We start from the raw sequence: 18,046 nt of genomic DNA, 5'->3' as shown, positions 1-18,046 counted from the left end.
GGAGCCTGGATCCCAGATTTAAAAACATACCTGTTAGATGTAGTCTGCTTGAATCCCAAAGATGCTTCATGTGCCTCATTCACGGAATACTATCTCTAAGAGTACCAACTGTAAGGGTGACTAAATACACTGGTCTCTATCAACCTTGGGGGGAGACTACTATGGCTGAATTCTGGCTTTACCTTTGCCATGGCTCAGGTTACCCAAAAGCTGAACATGCTCTACTTCAATACCTAAACGCCTAGTTGCATTTTGGATCTTTTATTCTTTGTTTTAATATTCCACATGAACATTAATCATCTTAAGAATCAATGGAGATTTGGGAAGAAAAGCCTTCACTTTGGGCTACTTCTCTAGAAATGGCACTAGGGATGGTAGGGTATATGGTAATAAAATGGCAAATTTCCAGTGGAATGTATTTTCAAACAAAGGCTTGTAGGGACAAAGAGTAAGCTAGCATTTATAAACTTTATTATAATACTAAGTTAGATTTTGAACTGAGAGATCTTTTCTCCCTTTACCATACTTTTCAATGAGCTTTCTGTAATTAGATCTGAATGAAATTGGGAGGTTGAATGAAATAAAGTAGAATGAGAAATTTTTAAACTTCTATTGGTAAACTTTTACTGTGAGAAGATAAACTGAAACATAACTTAGAGGTCTCAGCAGCAGTCTTCTGTCTCATATCTTATTAAATACTACCAAAATAAAGCTGATAATATTTGTTTGCTATATGGATAATTGGAGCTTACCAATTTGCCCCTGAATTAGGATTTTAAGAGGCTAAAAATTCCAGATCAAGTTCATGAAGATGTACAATGAAAGCCACGCAAGCAAAATCTTATCAAATTGAAAGCAGATGATAAATTTATTGTAGACTTTCTCCCACTAAATAACTGTACTCCCTATAGGAAGTCATCAAGAGTGAAAATAATGAGTGCACTGTGTGATCTAAATTACTAATCTGGTAAACAAAATAGAAAGGCCACAATCCAATTTAATTCATGGTATTTCAAAGAAAGAAACATTGTAATTTCAGAAAAATAACTGTAAGTTCTAATATGTAGGCTACTTTCTGACTGGAAAAATATATTATTACCACATCTGAATAAAAGGTACAAATTAAATAAAGTCTAACTGGGGGTGCCTGGCTGGCTCAGTACAGCATGTGACTCTTGAACTCGGGGTAATGAGTTCAAGCCCCACATTGGGTGCAGATTACTTAAAAAATAAAAAAATAATAAAACAAGCAAGCAAGCCCATCTGGTGGTGGTGTCTTAATACCATCAGAAAAGTTTAAAGTTCAGCCTGATTTGATGGACCTATTATTTCTTCGATTTCTGTTATTAGCTTTTCAGATGTGATTCTGGGTATAATCCTGTGTTCTATTTATTAAAAAAACCATATTGTTGCACAATCCTTCACAATTATTTCCCTAGTAAACTTCAAGCCTGAGCTTTTCAGTAAAATACTTTACTGTACAACAGGCAAGTTTTTTCCTAATGAGCCTAAATGAGCTACCATTAAGCTCTCTAACCCAGTGAAAGATATTCTGACAGTATTTGTAGCAATTTTCTTTAGCCTCTGAACCAGCTGTTAATTGGTTAATTTGTATGACTTCAATAAAAGGAATACTTCTTATTTGGGGATAAGTTTGTGGGCACCCCAGTTAATAATCACTGCCATATAATAAAAATGTTTTGGAATGAGAAGAGTGCTTGGTGCATGAATAGTGCATAGACAGTAAAACGCAAGAGTCACCAAAGTAGACAATTCTCACAGAATCTGCACCTTAAAATTACTGGAAGGAGGCTAGGGTCAATAGAAATACTTTTAGTTTTGTTACAGAAAATAGGAAGCTTCCTTATTAGTACTCCAACTTCACCAATTATTATCAACAAACGTGGAATCGCAATCATTATCAGTTAAAATTACCCTAAAGAAAAGGTAAGAGCACTCACTATGTAGGTTAAATGACCAGAGGTAATATAAACCATGTTGTTTTGCTTTCCCTCTTTCTCTCTGTGCCTCAATGATTTGAAACTTTCTCCATTACAATATTTGCGTAAAAGAATTTGTATATTTATGTAACATATACACGTTTGTGTTATATTTGTCAAAAATGAATGATTTAAAAAGAATGTGAGAAACAAAAATAGTGCTTGTTCAGGGCAAAGTAGAGATGAAAATAGTTACTGATCAGTGATAAAGAAATCTCTTTATGCCCGTATGTTGTATTGATAAGCTTGTGTCCCCTCTCTCGCTGTCAAATAAATAAATAAAATCTTTTTTTTAAAAAAAAAGGAAGGATCTAGAATAGTAGTAGAATCATTAAAAAAAAAATGGCTACTTTTTTTTTTTTTAGGAGATTTTATTTATTTATTTGACAGAGAGAGAAGCAGGCTCTCCAACGAGCAGGGAGCCCGATGTGGGGGCTTGATCCCAGGACCCTGGGATCATGACCTGAGCCAAAGGCAGACGCTTAACCGACTGAGCCACTCAGGTGCCCTCAAAATGGCTACTTTTAAAAATACTACCCAAAATTATTTACCAAAAAAAAAAGTTTTTAAAGATTTTATTTATTTGCGAGAGAGAAAGAGGGTGAGCACAAGCAGGGAGAGTGGCAGGCAGAAGGAGAAGCAGGCTCCCTGCTAAGCAAGGAGTCTCATGCAGGGACCCTGGGATCATGACCTGAGCTGAAGGCAGATGCTTAACTGATTGAGCCACCCAGGTGTCCCAATCAAGAGTTTTTAAAAAGACAGTCAAACCAAGTATGCTATTGTGTAACTTGTTTTGCCTATATCCACTGCTTGAAAAAAAACTTACCTATTGCCATGAATATTTCATTTACATTCATCGATGTTTTAGCTGATGTCTCCATGAATAATAAACTGTTGTCATCTGCATAGGACTGTGCTTCCTGTTTATAGAACAACAACAAAAAAGATATATATCCTTTGCACATACTATACCTGACTTCTTTTTTATTTTAAGATTTTATTTATTTATCTGACAGAGAGAGACAGCGAGAGAGTGAACACAAGCAGGGGGAATAGGAGAGGGAGAAGCAGGCTTCTCGCTGAGCAGGGAGCCCGATGCGGGGCTTGATCCCAGGACCCTAGGATCATGACCTGAGCCGAAGGAAGACGCTTAACGACTAAGCCACCCAGGCGCCCCTATACCTGACTTGTTTTTGTTATAGAATAAGAGGCTTCCTTATTACTACTCCAACTTGATTACCTATAATCAGCAACTATACAATAAACAATTGTTACTAATTAAGAGAGATAAGAGAACTCCTGTAGGATACCTTTACAAATTTCTTTTTTGCCTTAACTTCTTGCACTATCCCATTCTGATTCTTCTGGTCTCACATTAAATTTGATTTCAAATGGTAAGTTCCAGAGGGTGGAAAATTATCCTATTCTAAATATAAAATTCTCTTCGATCTCTATGGCAAATTTTATTTATGCTTATCATTTGCAATGAAATCAAAGGGAATCCAAATATCTAATACTGGCTTCAACTACTAAATGGCTAGCTATATGTTAATTTTGAATATGTCATAAATCATTCCTTTAAAAATATTACTACTCTACATTTTTGTCATGCTTTACAGTTTACATGTATCATTGCCTTGATCCTCAAGTTGTTGTGAAGAGCAACCAATTATCTTACCCATTTAACGGGAAAAAAAATGAGTTTCCTTTGAACTGTTATGTGAGAAGGCCACTTGTGACTATAACTTAAGGGCTCTATCTCCCCCTCTATGCGGGGGAGGTAACCATCTTAGAAAGAGAATAGGTATTATACCTCACATGATTGTAACCAGAATTAAATAAAATCACAGGTGCAACATACTCAGCTTACTACCTACTGGTGCCAAGAAATATTAGTTCCCTTTCTCAGTCCATGTACTCCATCGATAGCTATCATCAAAGACAATTATCCTATCACTGATATTATATATATAAAATGACCACAACAAAATTCTCTCATAGAGAAGCTGAAGAGGAAGAGAAAAGGGAAAATTTAAAAATGTCTAACTAGAGACATTTGTTTTTAAGTAATTGTACTTTATCTTGTAGCAGGGAACATTCTTAATTAGCTATACTAAGTAACATATAAAGTGGATTTTTTGAGCCTTTATTTTTGAAGGCCCTTTTTTGTTGGTTTGTTTAAGATTTTTTATTTATTCATTTTGAGAGAGACAGCGAGAGCACGAGTATGGGAGGGGGCAGAGGGAGAGAGAGAGAGGCAGGTTCCTTGCAGAGCAGGGAGCCCAACGTGGGCCTCAATCCCAGGACCCTGAGATCATGACCTGAGCCAAAGGCAGACGCTTAAGTGACTGAGCCACCCAGGCGCCCTTTTGAAGGCCCTTTCAAGAACCACATAAGTGTAAGCTGTATGTGTATATGTGGGTATGTTTATGTGTGCTGATATAAATATTGGCAGATAAGTAAAAAAGGTTAGGAAAGATACTAAAGTATGTGTGGGGGTGGAGGGATTAGGGTAGGAGGCAATCACCTTTTGCTTTATATACTTATGCACTATTTGTCAACAATTACTTCTTTTGTAACTGTTTAGGTCAACAAAATTTTTTTATTTAAGAGAGGTGGGGAGGGGCAGAGGGAGAAGGAGAGAGAATCTCAAGCAGGCTCAGAGCCCGATGTAGGGCTTGTTCTCATGACCCTGAGATCATGACCTGAGCCAAAATCAAGAGTTGGATGCTTAACCGATTGAGCCACCCAGGAACCCCGGTCAGCAAAATCTTTGAATCAATTTATATATTACAACACGTAAGGACATTTAAAAATTCAGATTTATCATGAGAAACATTATATTACATATAGTAGATATACATTTGCTTAAAAAATTGTTTTCTATTATTTGCATGGCTTTAAAATTATAACTATAGTTCACGTGTGGATACAGAAGAAAAATTTACAATACATGTGTGCCTTCAAACATACCTGGAAATCGACAGCTCTTTTATTTGCAAGGTCAGCCTTGTTTCCTGATAAAGCTATTACAATGTTAGGACTGGCTTGCCTCTGAAGTTCTTTAACCCAGTTTTTGGCTCTGGCAAAGGACTCCTGGGAAACAAAAAAACAGCTATTTGGCAAATGCTCAAAAAATGGTTAGGGAGCGTCTCTGTAAGACAAGGCTTTAAAGACTCTTCAATGTGACTCAGAAAGAAATTCTTAGGACTACTGTATTATTTGAGACACTTTAATCTTTTTTTTTTTTTTTTTTTAAATCAGCTCTAACTCATAAAAGCTTTGGCATAAATGTCATGATTGGCTATTAAAAAAAAATTCTGAATACCATAACTGTATGTTCAAATTATTTTCATTGTAGAATACATTTCTACTTACCTCATTTGTGATATCATATACAACTATGGCTGCTTGTGCTCCTCTGTAGTACATTGGTGCTAGGCTATGGTATCGTTCTTGACCAGCTGTATCCCATATTTCAAACTTTACTGTTGTGTCATCAAGACACACAGTTTGGGTTAGAAAAGCAGCTGAAAGAAGAAAATGTCTGCAATAAGTTTATCATTTTTACCCTAGTATTTTCATAATATAGAAAAACAGCAGGAAACATGATAAACTGCATACGCACAGTTAATAGTGGCTTTAGATACTTGCAAGATCTGGGCCTTGAAACCTGATAGACATATATGCTTATGTAAGACCTTCATAGTAAAATCACAGATTCAAAGATTTTTCTACATTCTTAAAAAGTTTATTGTAATAGTAAAATAGTTTAATAAACATTTCTTAAATTGTTTTACACATTGTAAACTAAAAAATTTTAAATTAAAAACAATTTAGGAAATATATATATTGATATTCTTGAAAAACTGCATGGGGGGTGGGGAGGAACACAAAGAGAAAGGATTGGCATACCTGTAACTATCGTCTACATTGTCAACGCAATGCCCCCTGTTCCATTCTCCTGGTGTTTACTGGCATACTCTGGGGATTTAGTCCCAGGCCTATATCACTAAATATTTTTTGTTGTATTATTTTCCCTTCAAAAATAACACTTTAATTTTTTTTTTTTTTTTTTTAAAGATTTTTTATTTATTTATTTGAGAGAGAGAGAATGAGAGAGAGCAAGCACATGAGAGGGGGAGGGTCAGAGGGAGAAGCAGACTCCCTGCCGAGCAGGGAGCCCGATGCGGGACTCGATCCAGGGACTCCAGGATCATGACCTGAGCCGAAGGCAGTTGCTTAACCAACTGAGCCACCCAGGCGCCCAACACTTTAATTTTTATAACAGTTATGATCTCAATCTAGACTTAATGTGTTAAATATACATTCAATATTAACTCCTAGCTGTTTCAATCCTTGTTGTATAGATTTTTTGCATTTGTGCTTTTTCATCAGTTCTTTTCTCAGATTTTAACAAGAAAGTATCCTTTTTTTTTTAAGTAATCTCTATGCCAAACATGGGGCTTGAATTCACAAACCCAAGATCAAGAGTCACAAGCTCTACCAACTAAGCCAGCCAGGCATCCCAAGAAAGTATTATTTTTAGTGATATTTTTGCTTTTAGGGTTAAGAAGTTGCTGTCCAATCTTGCAAATTATGGTATCACTTATTTTCTGAACTGCTTGTTGAGAATAGTATGAAGTAAAATGTCCATTATGATCCTCTTAGTTCTAAGAATAAACACCAAGAAAAACACTGCAATGGATATTTACAAAAAACGAAAAGCCATCAATTTATAAGAAATTGGTTATAATCAAGTGACTTGAACTTTAAAATATCAACTGTTAGAGTAAGTTTCTAAGTATTGCTAGCTGCACTAAAATAAAGATACTTGGGAAAGAGACCTACACATAGCCATTTTTAGCAGCATGCTGACACCTTAAGTTTTTTTCCTTCATTAACTTTGGTAGTTAAGCCCCGGCTGCTCTATCATTCATCATGTTAGTATGCCCCTCCCTTTTACTTTTAGCTGAAGGTGTGATATTCAACTTTTTCTCCCAAACTGGCATGCAATTAAAGTTATAAAAATTTTCTAAAACTCTGGGGGCACCTGGGTGGCTCAGTCGGTTAAACGGCTGCCTTCAGCTCAGGTCATGATCCCAGGGTCCTGGGATCGAGCCCCGCATCAGGCTCCTTGCTCAGCAGAGAGCCTGCTTCTCCCTCTGCCTGCATCTCTGCCTACTTGTGCTATCTCTCCATCAAATAAATAAATAAAATCTTTAAAAAAAAAAATTTTTTTTTTCTAAAACTCTGTCCTCTCATGCAAGAGAATTATGATCCATTTCTGGAAATTGTAGTTTATCTAGTGATGTCAATTTTTCATAAGTGATTCACTAATTAATATCAAATCTACTGAATAAGCCAAGTCTAGATATTCTTTTACATTAAATATTACATTTATTTTTCAAGGTATTTTTATTTCCATGGTTGATGGCTTTATATTAGCAACTATAACCTCAGTTTTGCAAACATCTTAATTGGAAATGTCTTTATTTTAAGCAGATTCTAATTAATAGTCCTGTGAATTCTCAGAAGTGGCTAGTCATAATTAAAATATATTCTAATTCATCAAACTTTTTCACATGCGAAATTAGCAGAAATATCCATTTTCTTAAATCCTGTATTTATGGTAAAGGATACCAAAAAAGGACTATGTCACTTTTTCAGTCATGAAAGGTTCTCCTGCAGAATCAAAAAAATATTCTTAAACACTTTAAACCTCTAAAACAGTACTTTTTCCATAAAATGAAAAGAAGGAAAAAAAATGGATCACAAAAATACAGGCCATTTCTGAAGTAGTTTGATACAACTTAAAAAAAAAAAAACTGGATCACAATTTGCATTCAGACTTTGTTTTTTCTATGACCACAAAATACATTGGTAGTAAAAACATACATTTACACTTACATAAATCAACCTGAGGTTCAGAAACATAACTATTAGTTATGCTGCCTTAAAGGAAATATAATCTGATTCTCAAACACAAAAGATATCACAAAAGGCTACCAGTCTTTTTTATAAATGTATGTACAAAAACGACAAATAAAATACAGGCAAAGAAATTTCAACAAATACATTAAAAGAACAAAAGCCATGACCAAGCAGATTCAGAAACACAAAGCTATCACACCAGCAGGCTAAAAAAGAAAAATCGTGTATTTAAATAAATTACAAAAGGGCATTTGAGGCAATATCCATTCCTAATACACATGTAGGATTCTTTCAAGTTTATCAAGTGTCCATTCTATCTGTAAGTCCGAAATGAGCATTTTGCTTAATAGTAAAGCTCTTAAGCAGTCTCTCTAAATTTCTAGAAACCAAATAAGACTGTCCACTATCACCATTATTTTTTATTATTTCAAATATCCTTAGATAGATTTCTGAAAAGATATTATTTGTAAGAGGAAAGAATGACAAGAAAAGCCAAAGGCATCAGCTAAAAAAGTGCAGATAATGAGTTCTTTAAATTGACCAGAACAGATTAAAGTCAACAGCCTTACAACACACTGGCAATAACCAGGTTTTCAGTGTTATGCTGGGAGGAGAATGAATCCCAATCATATTAACAAAGAACAAGAACAATCAATTCACTCAACTCTTAGAAAGCATCCTTCATCACACCCTATTTTACAGCGCCGACCTCTGTGCAATGAACATTTTCACACTTTTTGTAATCACTGATTTATATAATCCTTTTCTTCTAGACTGGGAGTTTCTTGAGAAATTACTGTTTGTAATTACTGCTATTGTTCTCCATACGCAACATCTAATAAAAATCCCAGGTCATATATTCAAAACATTCACTAAATGAAGTTCATAAAAGATTATGTGGCACTATTTTGGGGGTATCTTAGATAACATATGAATAGACAAACAGTTCCCAAATGGGAAAAAAATTGACATTTCAAAAGGCCTCTACTCAAGTCATTATATAACTAACAATCTCAAACAAAATACCATCAAGATCTTTATAACTTGGTAATACCATAGTTTTGTTCATGTGGTATGATAAACAGAGCATAATGCTGGAGGAGGAGAAAAGGACCAGTATTTAGTGGCCAGGGAATGGGTCTTAGGGTACATCAAAAACACATTAAAACAATTAAAAGTGTTGGGAGGGCCACAAGAACAGAAATACTGTCTGTTCCAGGATAATCCTGTATTATTACAGACATTACATACTGCAAGATCATCATGATTCCTTAACATTCTCAAGTTTTCAAATACTTCTCCCATAAAACTCAGTGAAGTACAGCTGACATCTTCATGACATCCTTAATGCTTCTAAAATTACACTGCTAGTCATTTATAAGGTTATAAAAATAAACTCTGACACTCAAAATATAAACTACTACATCAATACTGTAGCAACATTAACCACCACAAACTTACCTGAATCTGCACAACCACTTTAATTTATCCAAAACGTCTATTTTCTGGCTAAGAACCATCACTTTCTTAGACCTCTTCATTGTCTCTTCACTTCATCACCAGCACTAGCAGTTGGTTTTCTTTTCGGGCCCATATTTCACAAAGAAACAGCTTTTATCACTTCGAGAGAGTTAACTGTGTACGCGACGACAAGTAGAGAAAAACAAAGCTGTGTTGAGATGTGGGTGCTGGCCTGTCTAAATAGGCTCCCTCTTTGAGCTACATGATCAGTTCCTATTGGTAAGGCTGGCAGCAAGCAAGTAACATTTCAGTCTCAGCAAAACTACAAATTAGTGAATCATAGACCTTGCAGTCAGCTGAGAATAGCTGAAAACTGTAAATGTTAAATCTGCAAATACCAAAGGCCTATATTAACGGGTAAGACCTTCATAAATAATAAATAAGAAAGAGACATTGCAATATACTGGGCCAGGGAAAAAATATCCAGATCAATAGCATTAACCAAAGGTTAACAACTAAGAAAAAAAAGCTTAATCTAACAACTAAAATGATTCTACAAGAATTAAACAGAGGGCATAAAAGAGAAAAACCAAGGAACCAATACCACCTAACTTCTTTTTGAATTTGATAAACAAGAATTACCTTATTAGAACTGACCAAAAATCCTATGAGACTATCAGTTTGATTACATAAAAATTTGACTTTGTTTGCAAACATGTATCATCACCCCAAACACAGGGGTGAAGACATTTTAGGAAAATTTCTACAAAGAAAAATAAAATAAAAAAAAAAAAGGAAAATTCCTACAGTGGATACTAAGAGATTAAATTTTAGTATGTGGGATAGCTCACATAAATCTTAAGAAAAACTTCAAAAGCATAAGCATCAAGGATAAATGTGTAAAGAAAATTTGCAACATAAAAAGTCAACATCACTAGTAATAAAGAAAATCATCCTTATAGCAAAAAGTTGAAAAGAAAAAGGCTGTTTTACCTCCTAACTTAGCAAAAAGGAAAAAAAAACTTAAAAAGTGTGGCACAAACTCACATATTGCTGGTGACACTGTGTAACTGTTTTGAAAATAATTTTGCCAACACGTAGCAAAACCATGAAAATGCTCATAACTCATGGAATCTCCAAGAAATGGTATGGGGAGCAGGAGAGTAGGGAGAACAAACCTTTATGTTCAAATAATTTTTGTATTTAACAATTAGAAACAACCTAAATGTATAAATGAAAAGGTACTGGTGGCTTAGTAGGTATTAAGTAGCAATTAAATAAAAAATGGTTATAAAACGACCTGTTTAATTGCCAAAAAGTAAAAAAAAAATATAAATATATATTAAGTATATATATGAATTCCTGGTAGAGATACAGTACATCTAGGTAAAATCATGACTAGAAAAGCACAGAAGAAACTAAAAACCAGTAGTGTCCTCATAGTAAGATCATGATTCAATGTTCTCCTTTAGGTAAACTTCGAGAAGTAGTGGATTTGTGGCCTTTTAAACTGAAAGGTAAGAATATAATTACCAGAGAAGAGAAGGGCCTTGGTTCTGGTTCTCAGAAATAGATCATAAAATCCAAGTTAGAGAGACTGTTTGGAAGTGATTTACCGGAGAAGCAAAGGTTTTTAGAGGGAAGGAATTTAATAACTGAGTTCAATGGATCAAACTTCAAGATGAATATCCAATCAGGGAGAAGGATGGCAGGAATTGACCAAGTAGCATCAAGAACCAGGTACCAAAATTACCAGGGTAGAAACTGGCTTTGGAAAATCAGTATCAACAGCAGTAATCTAATATAATGGATTTTCTCAGATGAGCACTGACTTTAGATAAAATTGTGTACACAGAGAAGAAAATATGGATAGTCTAGAGCTGACAGCAGACAAAATAAAAAACTGTGCCCATTTTTATTTCCTATTAAAATCATATATGCATTGTGAGGAATACCCAAGTTGACTACAGCAGCAAAAACCGTGTATTCAAGGAAAGAGTTACATTTCAATTAATGTGAGAAAGAGAAGGGTGATAAAAAAGATTAGCAGGGAAGAAAGCATACACAGTGACTAAACTCCCCCAAAAAATACTCCAAAAAGCAAATTCATCTTATAAGATGATCTGTAAAATACTAATCGCATAGGATTCATTCTTAAAATTAATGAGCATCTGATAAGAGATTGATATCCAGAATATATAAAGAAATCCTACAACTCAGCAACATGAAAAATTTAATAGACATTTGTCCAAAGAAGACATACAAATGAGCAAGAAGCAAAGATGTTTAACATCTCTAATCTGTGGGAAAATGAAAATACCACAATGATATACCACTTCACACCCATTAGGACACCTATTAACAAAACAACAGAAATCAAGAGTTGGCAAGGATATGGAGAAATTGGAACCCTTGTGCACTGATGGGAATATAAAATGATGTACTGCTATGGAAAATGGTACAGAGATTCTTGAAAAATATTAAACAGAATCACCAGATGACACAGCAATTCCACTTCTGATATACACCCAAAAGAATGTTCAGAGCAGCATTACAAGAGACAGGAGGTGGAAGAAACCTAAGAATCCACAAAGAAGTATCAATGAAAGATAAGCAAAATGTGGTATTATACATGTGATAGAACATTATTCTTCCTTAAAAAGGAAATTTTGACACATTAGAATATAGATGAACCTTGATGACATGCTAAGTGAAATAAGCCAATCACAAAAAAGATACACAGTATAATTTCCCTTATAGGAGATTGCTAGAGCAGTGAAATTCATAGATGGAAAGTGGAATGGTATTTGCTATGGGCAGGGGTGGGGAAGAATGGCTATTTTTTAGTTAAGTAGAGATTCAGGTGGGGGAAGATGAAAAAGTTCTGAAGACAAGGAGTGCTGATGGCTGCACAAGGTTCATGTACTTAACGCCACAGAACTGTACCCTTAAAAGATGCTTAAATTGTAAATTTTATATTATGAATATTTTACAACAGAAACCATTTAGCAACATCTAAAGGTAACTCTTGCCAAGTGACCTGCAATCTTGGAAAATATTAAAGGACACCTGACTATCCTAAGGGAATCCACTAACCAGGACATAAACTAGTCACACCTCAACTGTTGAACATTATACTAGTATTTCTGATACTAAACTAATGCACATTCTTTTAAAATTAGCCTTGAAGAGTTTGAGTTTAGTTAGTATTAAGTTTGTGCCCCAAACCTAAACACCCTACAATGAACTGATAAAACCAGGATTTGAAACTTAAGGCTAAGAACCTGTGCTTGCCCCACCAAGGGCCCAAACCTTTTAAAATCTTTACTCAACAGACTGGATTTATATAACAAGGATGCATCGAATAATAAATTGGAAGCAGAATGAACACATTACAAAGAGGAAAGGCGAAGAAATGGGAGAAAGGGGAGAGGTTGTTAGAAGTTATTAAATAGTATCAGTTATTAGATGATCTCCAAAGAACAGAAACAGAGAAAAAGTTAATGAAATTAACTTAGACATTGTATCTGTGGACAACAGATATTTTATTAAATAGTTTAAATAGTACTTTACTAAATTCTCATAATATGCAAGGAAAAAATGACTTCTGGTTTCTGATTCTGCATGTATGGAGCTTAGAAGTCACCACCCTATCCTAACATGTAAAAAGATGAACAAACTGAAAAATCGACAACTCTTCTTAGATCTGTAAGAAAAGTGAGGTCACAGGGCAATCTACTTGTCCTAAAATTGGACAGAAAGGAGGATACAGTAAGGACACAGATCAGAAGACTGAGGAAACCAGCTCAGGTACAAAAACCTGAGCTGTAATTGACAAATTGCTGGAAATTAGGTGCAGACAAGTCAAAAACTCTAGAGGGAGCAAAAACAAACAATTCAGACTACATCAAATAAAAAAGCTTTTGTACTGCAAAGGAAATCATCAACAAAATGAAAAGGCAACCTGCTGAATGGGAGAAAATATTTGCAAATGATATATCCAATGAGCGGTTAATATCCGAAATACATGAAGAACTCCTACAACTCAACACCCAAACAATCCAATTAAAAATTAGGTCCATATTTAGAGGACCTAAGTATGTTTTTCCCAAGAAGACATACAGATGGCTAACGGACACATGAAAAGATGCTGGACATCACTAATCATCAAGGAAATGCAATTCAAAACCACAATGAGGTATCACCTCACACAGTCAGAATGGCTAGTTAAGAAACAAGAACTAACAAGTGTTGGCGAGGATGTGGGGAAAGGGCAACCCTAGTGCACTGTTGGTGGGAATGTAAACTAGTACAGACACTACAGAAAACATTAAACATTAAACAAAATTTAAAAATATTAAAAACAGTAATACACGATCCAGTAATCCCACCTCTGGATATTTACCTGAAGAAAATGAAAATGCTTATTCGAAAAGGGGAAAGCTTGTCCCCTCGCCCCTTCTCTTTAGTGATACACCTTCTCAGCTGGGTTCAAGAACCTAGCACTCAATGCTTCCTAGACAGAACCTCCCAGATCTTTAAAGCATTACTGGCCTTGAAAATGACTCTTTAATGTTTAGCAATAAACCGATCCACTAAGTCAGCTTAAAAGTGTTAATATCTGAGAATTTTCAACATAGGAATGGAAAAGGACAAGTTAAAGAAGGGAGAAGAGGGGCACCTGGGTGGCTCAGTTGGTTAAGCGTCCGTTTTCAGCTCAGGTCATGATCTCAGGGTCCTGGGATCAAGCCCCATGTCAGGCTCCCCGCTCAGCCGGAGGCCTGCTTCTCCCTCTCCCTCTGCCTGCTGCTCCCCTGCTTGTTCTCTCTCTCAAATAAATAAATAGATTCTTAAAAAAAAAGAGAGAGAAAGAAGGGAGAAGAGACAAGGAAGACTTTAACTCCCAGAGTAACACTTACAGGAAACCTATAATCCTAGAATATAATTATTTCAGCCAAGCAACGCCTGAAGAAACTGGAAGTATCTCCAAGGGAGGAAAAAAGTGATGAAAAGACTGGAATCCTTTTGATCCTACCATCATTCGATAAAATTATTTTTGGCTTAATAACCACATCTAGAAATTGATCTTACAGAATTTAAGTCCAGAGTGGAAAAAAATTCCGAGAAAATATCCACTATCAGATGATTACCTAAAACAGCAAACAAAAATGCAAACGTTAAATGTCCAACAGTAAGAGTACAGTTAAAGAATGTGAGACTACCAGTTACTAAAATAAATACGAACACAACAGAGATATTCAAAAATTACCATTAATAAATGAAATGGAATATAATAGCATGATTATTACAAATGAATTCACAGAATGAAGTTATAGTTAACAGAGAAAGGAAACAATGGACTAAAAATATAAGATTCCTGATCTCGCTCATAATAGAAAAAGTACAATAAAAAATGCAGAATGGTAAAATCTAAAGTCCCCTGAGATAGTAAAGTAGGTAACAGGCATTCTGTACACTGTTGTTGAAGGGTTGTCTGGAAAATTTTGCCAGATTTACAAATGTATGTAACCTCTGACAAAGACAATCAACTTCTAGAAATTTATACAATAGAAATACTTGGGATATATGAGAAGTGACTATGAATTATTCACTGCACTACTGTTAACAGCCAAAAATATAGAACAGTGTGCAAATTCAAAACTGAAGAACCAGTTTAAATATACATCGATATGATCCATGCAATGAAATACTGCTACAGCCAAGAAAAATGAAGATGCCCTTCCTAAAATGATATGGATAGATCTTTGACAGATTTTGTTTTCCAAGATGGCTTAACAAGATTCCTATACCACATTCTTCTTTCATGACACCTACACTCCTTTGAATCTGTGTGAGCCTGTGACTAGAACATAATTGATGCTATCTACTTGACTGCTTGGGCTAGGTCATGAAAGGTCACCCAACTTCACCTGGTACTTTTTGGGACACTCATTCTTGAACCCAGCCATCATGCTGTGAGGATACCCAAGCCAGGTGGCAAGGACCACATGTAGGTGTTCTGGCTGAGGCCCCAACCAATAGCCAGCAGCAGTTGAGATGATTCCAGCCCCAGCACTGACAGCAACCCATGAGAGATCAGAAAGCCACCTACAAAGCCCACACAACTTCCAGAACCATCAGAGGATAAAATGGTATTGCTCTAAATCATGAAGTTCGTGGTCATTTGTTTCTGAGCAGTAAATAACTGAACAGTATTAAAGTAAAAAAATGATACATTATAGTGGCCCTGATGTTTCAAATTCCACAGGGGAGAGAATACATAGATTTAAAGTAACAGTAACCTCCCAAGGATATATAACATTGTCTCTGGGGAAAAGAACTGAGTGGGGTAGGAGAATATAGCAGGGAGAGTTTTCAGTGTAATATCATATAGCCATGGTAAGGTCCATATGAAACTTGTAAAAATGCTGAGAAATGCTAAATGTGCCCAATAATTATATAGTGACTTGAGTCCCATATCAACAGATTATCCTCTTCTGAGTCCAAAAGCACCTGCTATCTTCAACGATGGAAACCAAGGATAACTGGTTCCTTATCCTGCTTCTACTCTTCCACATCTATATATTACCTTGAAAAGAGGGTGAATGCTGTTCATCAACACTTACTTCAAATATTATGTTCTATAAAAGTAGTAAAACACGAAGCATAATTCCTTATTTCCAAAATCCAATATGCAACTTCAGTAGCACTCACTCTCATCTCGAGGAATTTAATAATTTGTTTGCTAGAATTCATATTTATATCAAGATAGCCAATGATCAAAATCCCAAAACCTCTGGAATTACTCCTATTGCTTTTCTCACTCTTCCACATTCTTATTCTCCTCCACCAAGAGGCCTGTAATAAAAAGCTCTTTATGATGACTCCAAAATATGTTACCTAATAAATTCAGCATGTACCACAAAACTGCATATAAGTAACATCAGATTATTATGGTGTAAGACACAAAAGAGGAAAAGGAACATTTTTCAACAACAAAACTTCCTATATTTTTATCAAGTCAGAATTCTTATTCTATTAAAAGCAAATTTTAAAAAAGCTGCCCACCGTACCACACCCAATCATCATCCAAAACAAGTATCGTTTATGGGTCCCTGGTGACTACAAAAGGTCAATTATCCACAAACCTTAAAATGTTCAGAACAGAGTCAACAACAGAAAGGTAGCAAAAACAGACTGAATGCAGCCAAAATAGATGTCATAAAGTCCAAGCATCAAAGCTTATGAAAACTTACAGAATTTTTCAGTATGTAACTGAGAACACACTTCCTTTATATATACATATACGTCCTCTTTTGGGATACATACAATAAATAAAACAGGAAGATCAATTGGAAATTTAGGCTTAATTTAAATAATGGTACGTAATACCATTTTTCATACCTTATGTGTACTCAATCTGTCTCCCATCCTAAACCATAAGGTCATCTTTGACTTCTAGTACTTAGCACAGTGTTAGGAGCTTGGTAAATTTGTTGAGTAAATGGATTTAAAGACATTTCACAATCTTACTTCCCAGTATGTGACAGAATAAAAGCAGCAAATTAGTCAATCAATAGAGGCTGTTCACTATAGTTAGAGCTAACTGGCGAAAATCATTCTACCAAACAGCTTTGAACACTTCAGCAGCACCAGAGGACAATCAATGAATTAAGTAAGACAGGACAAAAACTGATGTCCAAAATCCCAAATTATGACATAAGTTTTAAGAGAAAAAGATTAAATTGTATTGACTGTATTGTTTAATGTGAAGGAGAGTACACAGTTTAAAAGAAAGTTAGCCCTAGGGGCGCCTGGGTGGCTCAGTCATTAAGCATCTGCCTTCAGCTCAGGTCACGATCCCAGGGTGCTGGGATCAAGCCCCGCATCAGGCTCCCTGCAGGAGCCTGCTTCTCCCTCTCCCATTCCCCCTGCTTGTGTTCCCTCTCTCGCTGTGTCTCTCTCTGTCAAATAAATAAATAAAATCTTCAAAAAAATTTTTAAAAAAGTTAGCTCTAGAAGAACCCTTATCTAGTTCAATCCTCTCATTTTACAAACAGGGCTCACATAAGTATTCAAAAAAGGGTGCCACGGGGCACCTGGGTGGCTCAGTTGTTAGGCGTCTGCCTTCAGCTCAGGTCATGATCCCGGGGTCCTGGGATCGAGCCCCATGTCGGGCTCCCTGCTCAGAGGGAAGCCTATTTCTCCCTCTCCCACTCCCCCTGCTTATGTTCCTGCTCTAGCTATCTCTGTCAGATAAATAAATAAAATCTTAAAAAAAAATTTAAAAAGAAAAAACAAAGGAAGAAAAAACAAAGAAGGGTGCCAAGATTAGAAACAAGACTCCTAATTACAAGCAATATTTAAGTAGTCATGTGTAACATTTTAAACTAGGGTACTGGAGAATAATTGATGTTTAGACTATTAAAAATTCACTTTTTAGGGCATAACTGGTACAAAATTATATAAAGTAGCAAATCTCTACCAACTTCTCAGAGTAATACAACCTATCTCAAATAGTAACTGAATACACACTTTCTAGAAGGAAAGAGTATTATGCATAACGATATTCTTCCACTTGAAACCAATGCTTAAGTTCCACAAATTTTAATTCTCATTGTATTAGAAAGAACAATGAACATTTCAAGCAT

General features: G+C 35.5%; 1 protein-coding gene across 1 annotated transcript in view; it reads right to left on the bottom strand.

The window, feature by feature from the left end:
* Window positions 1-18,046, bottom strand: part of RAB5A (RAB5A, member RAS oncogene family) — a 30,114-nt gene that overhangs the window by 2,268 nt on the left and 9,800 nt on the right. The window contains exons 3-5 of the mRNA XM_032408781.1: window positions 5,379-5,530; window positions 4,974-5,096; window positions 2,827-2,920 (exon numbers count right to left, since the gene is read on the bottom strand). Coding sequence (XP_032264672.1) covers window positions 2,827-2,920; window positions 4,974-5,096; window positions 5,379-5,530 — 369 coding nt within the window. The remainder of the gene's footprint in view (window positions 1-2,826; window positions 2,921-4,973; window positions 5,097-5,378; window positions 5,531-18,046) is intronic.

This window comes from Phoca vitulina, unplaced genomic scaffold, assembly GCF_004348235.1.
Source record: "Phoca vitulina isolate PV1807 unplaced genomic scaffold, GSC_HSeal_1.0 scaffold10, whole genome shotgun sequence".
NCBI lineage: Eukaryota > Metazoa > Chordata > Mammalia > Carnivora > Phocidae > Phoca > Phoca vitulina.
Note: the sequence above shows the minus strand (reverse complement) of the source record. Positions and strands in the feature narration are given on the sequence as shown.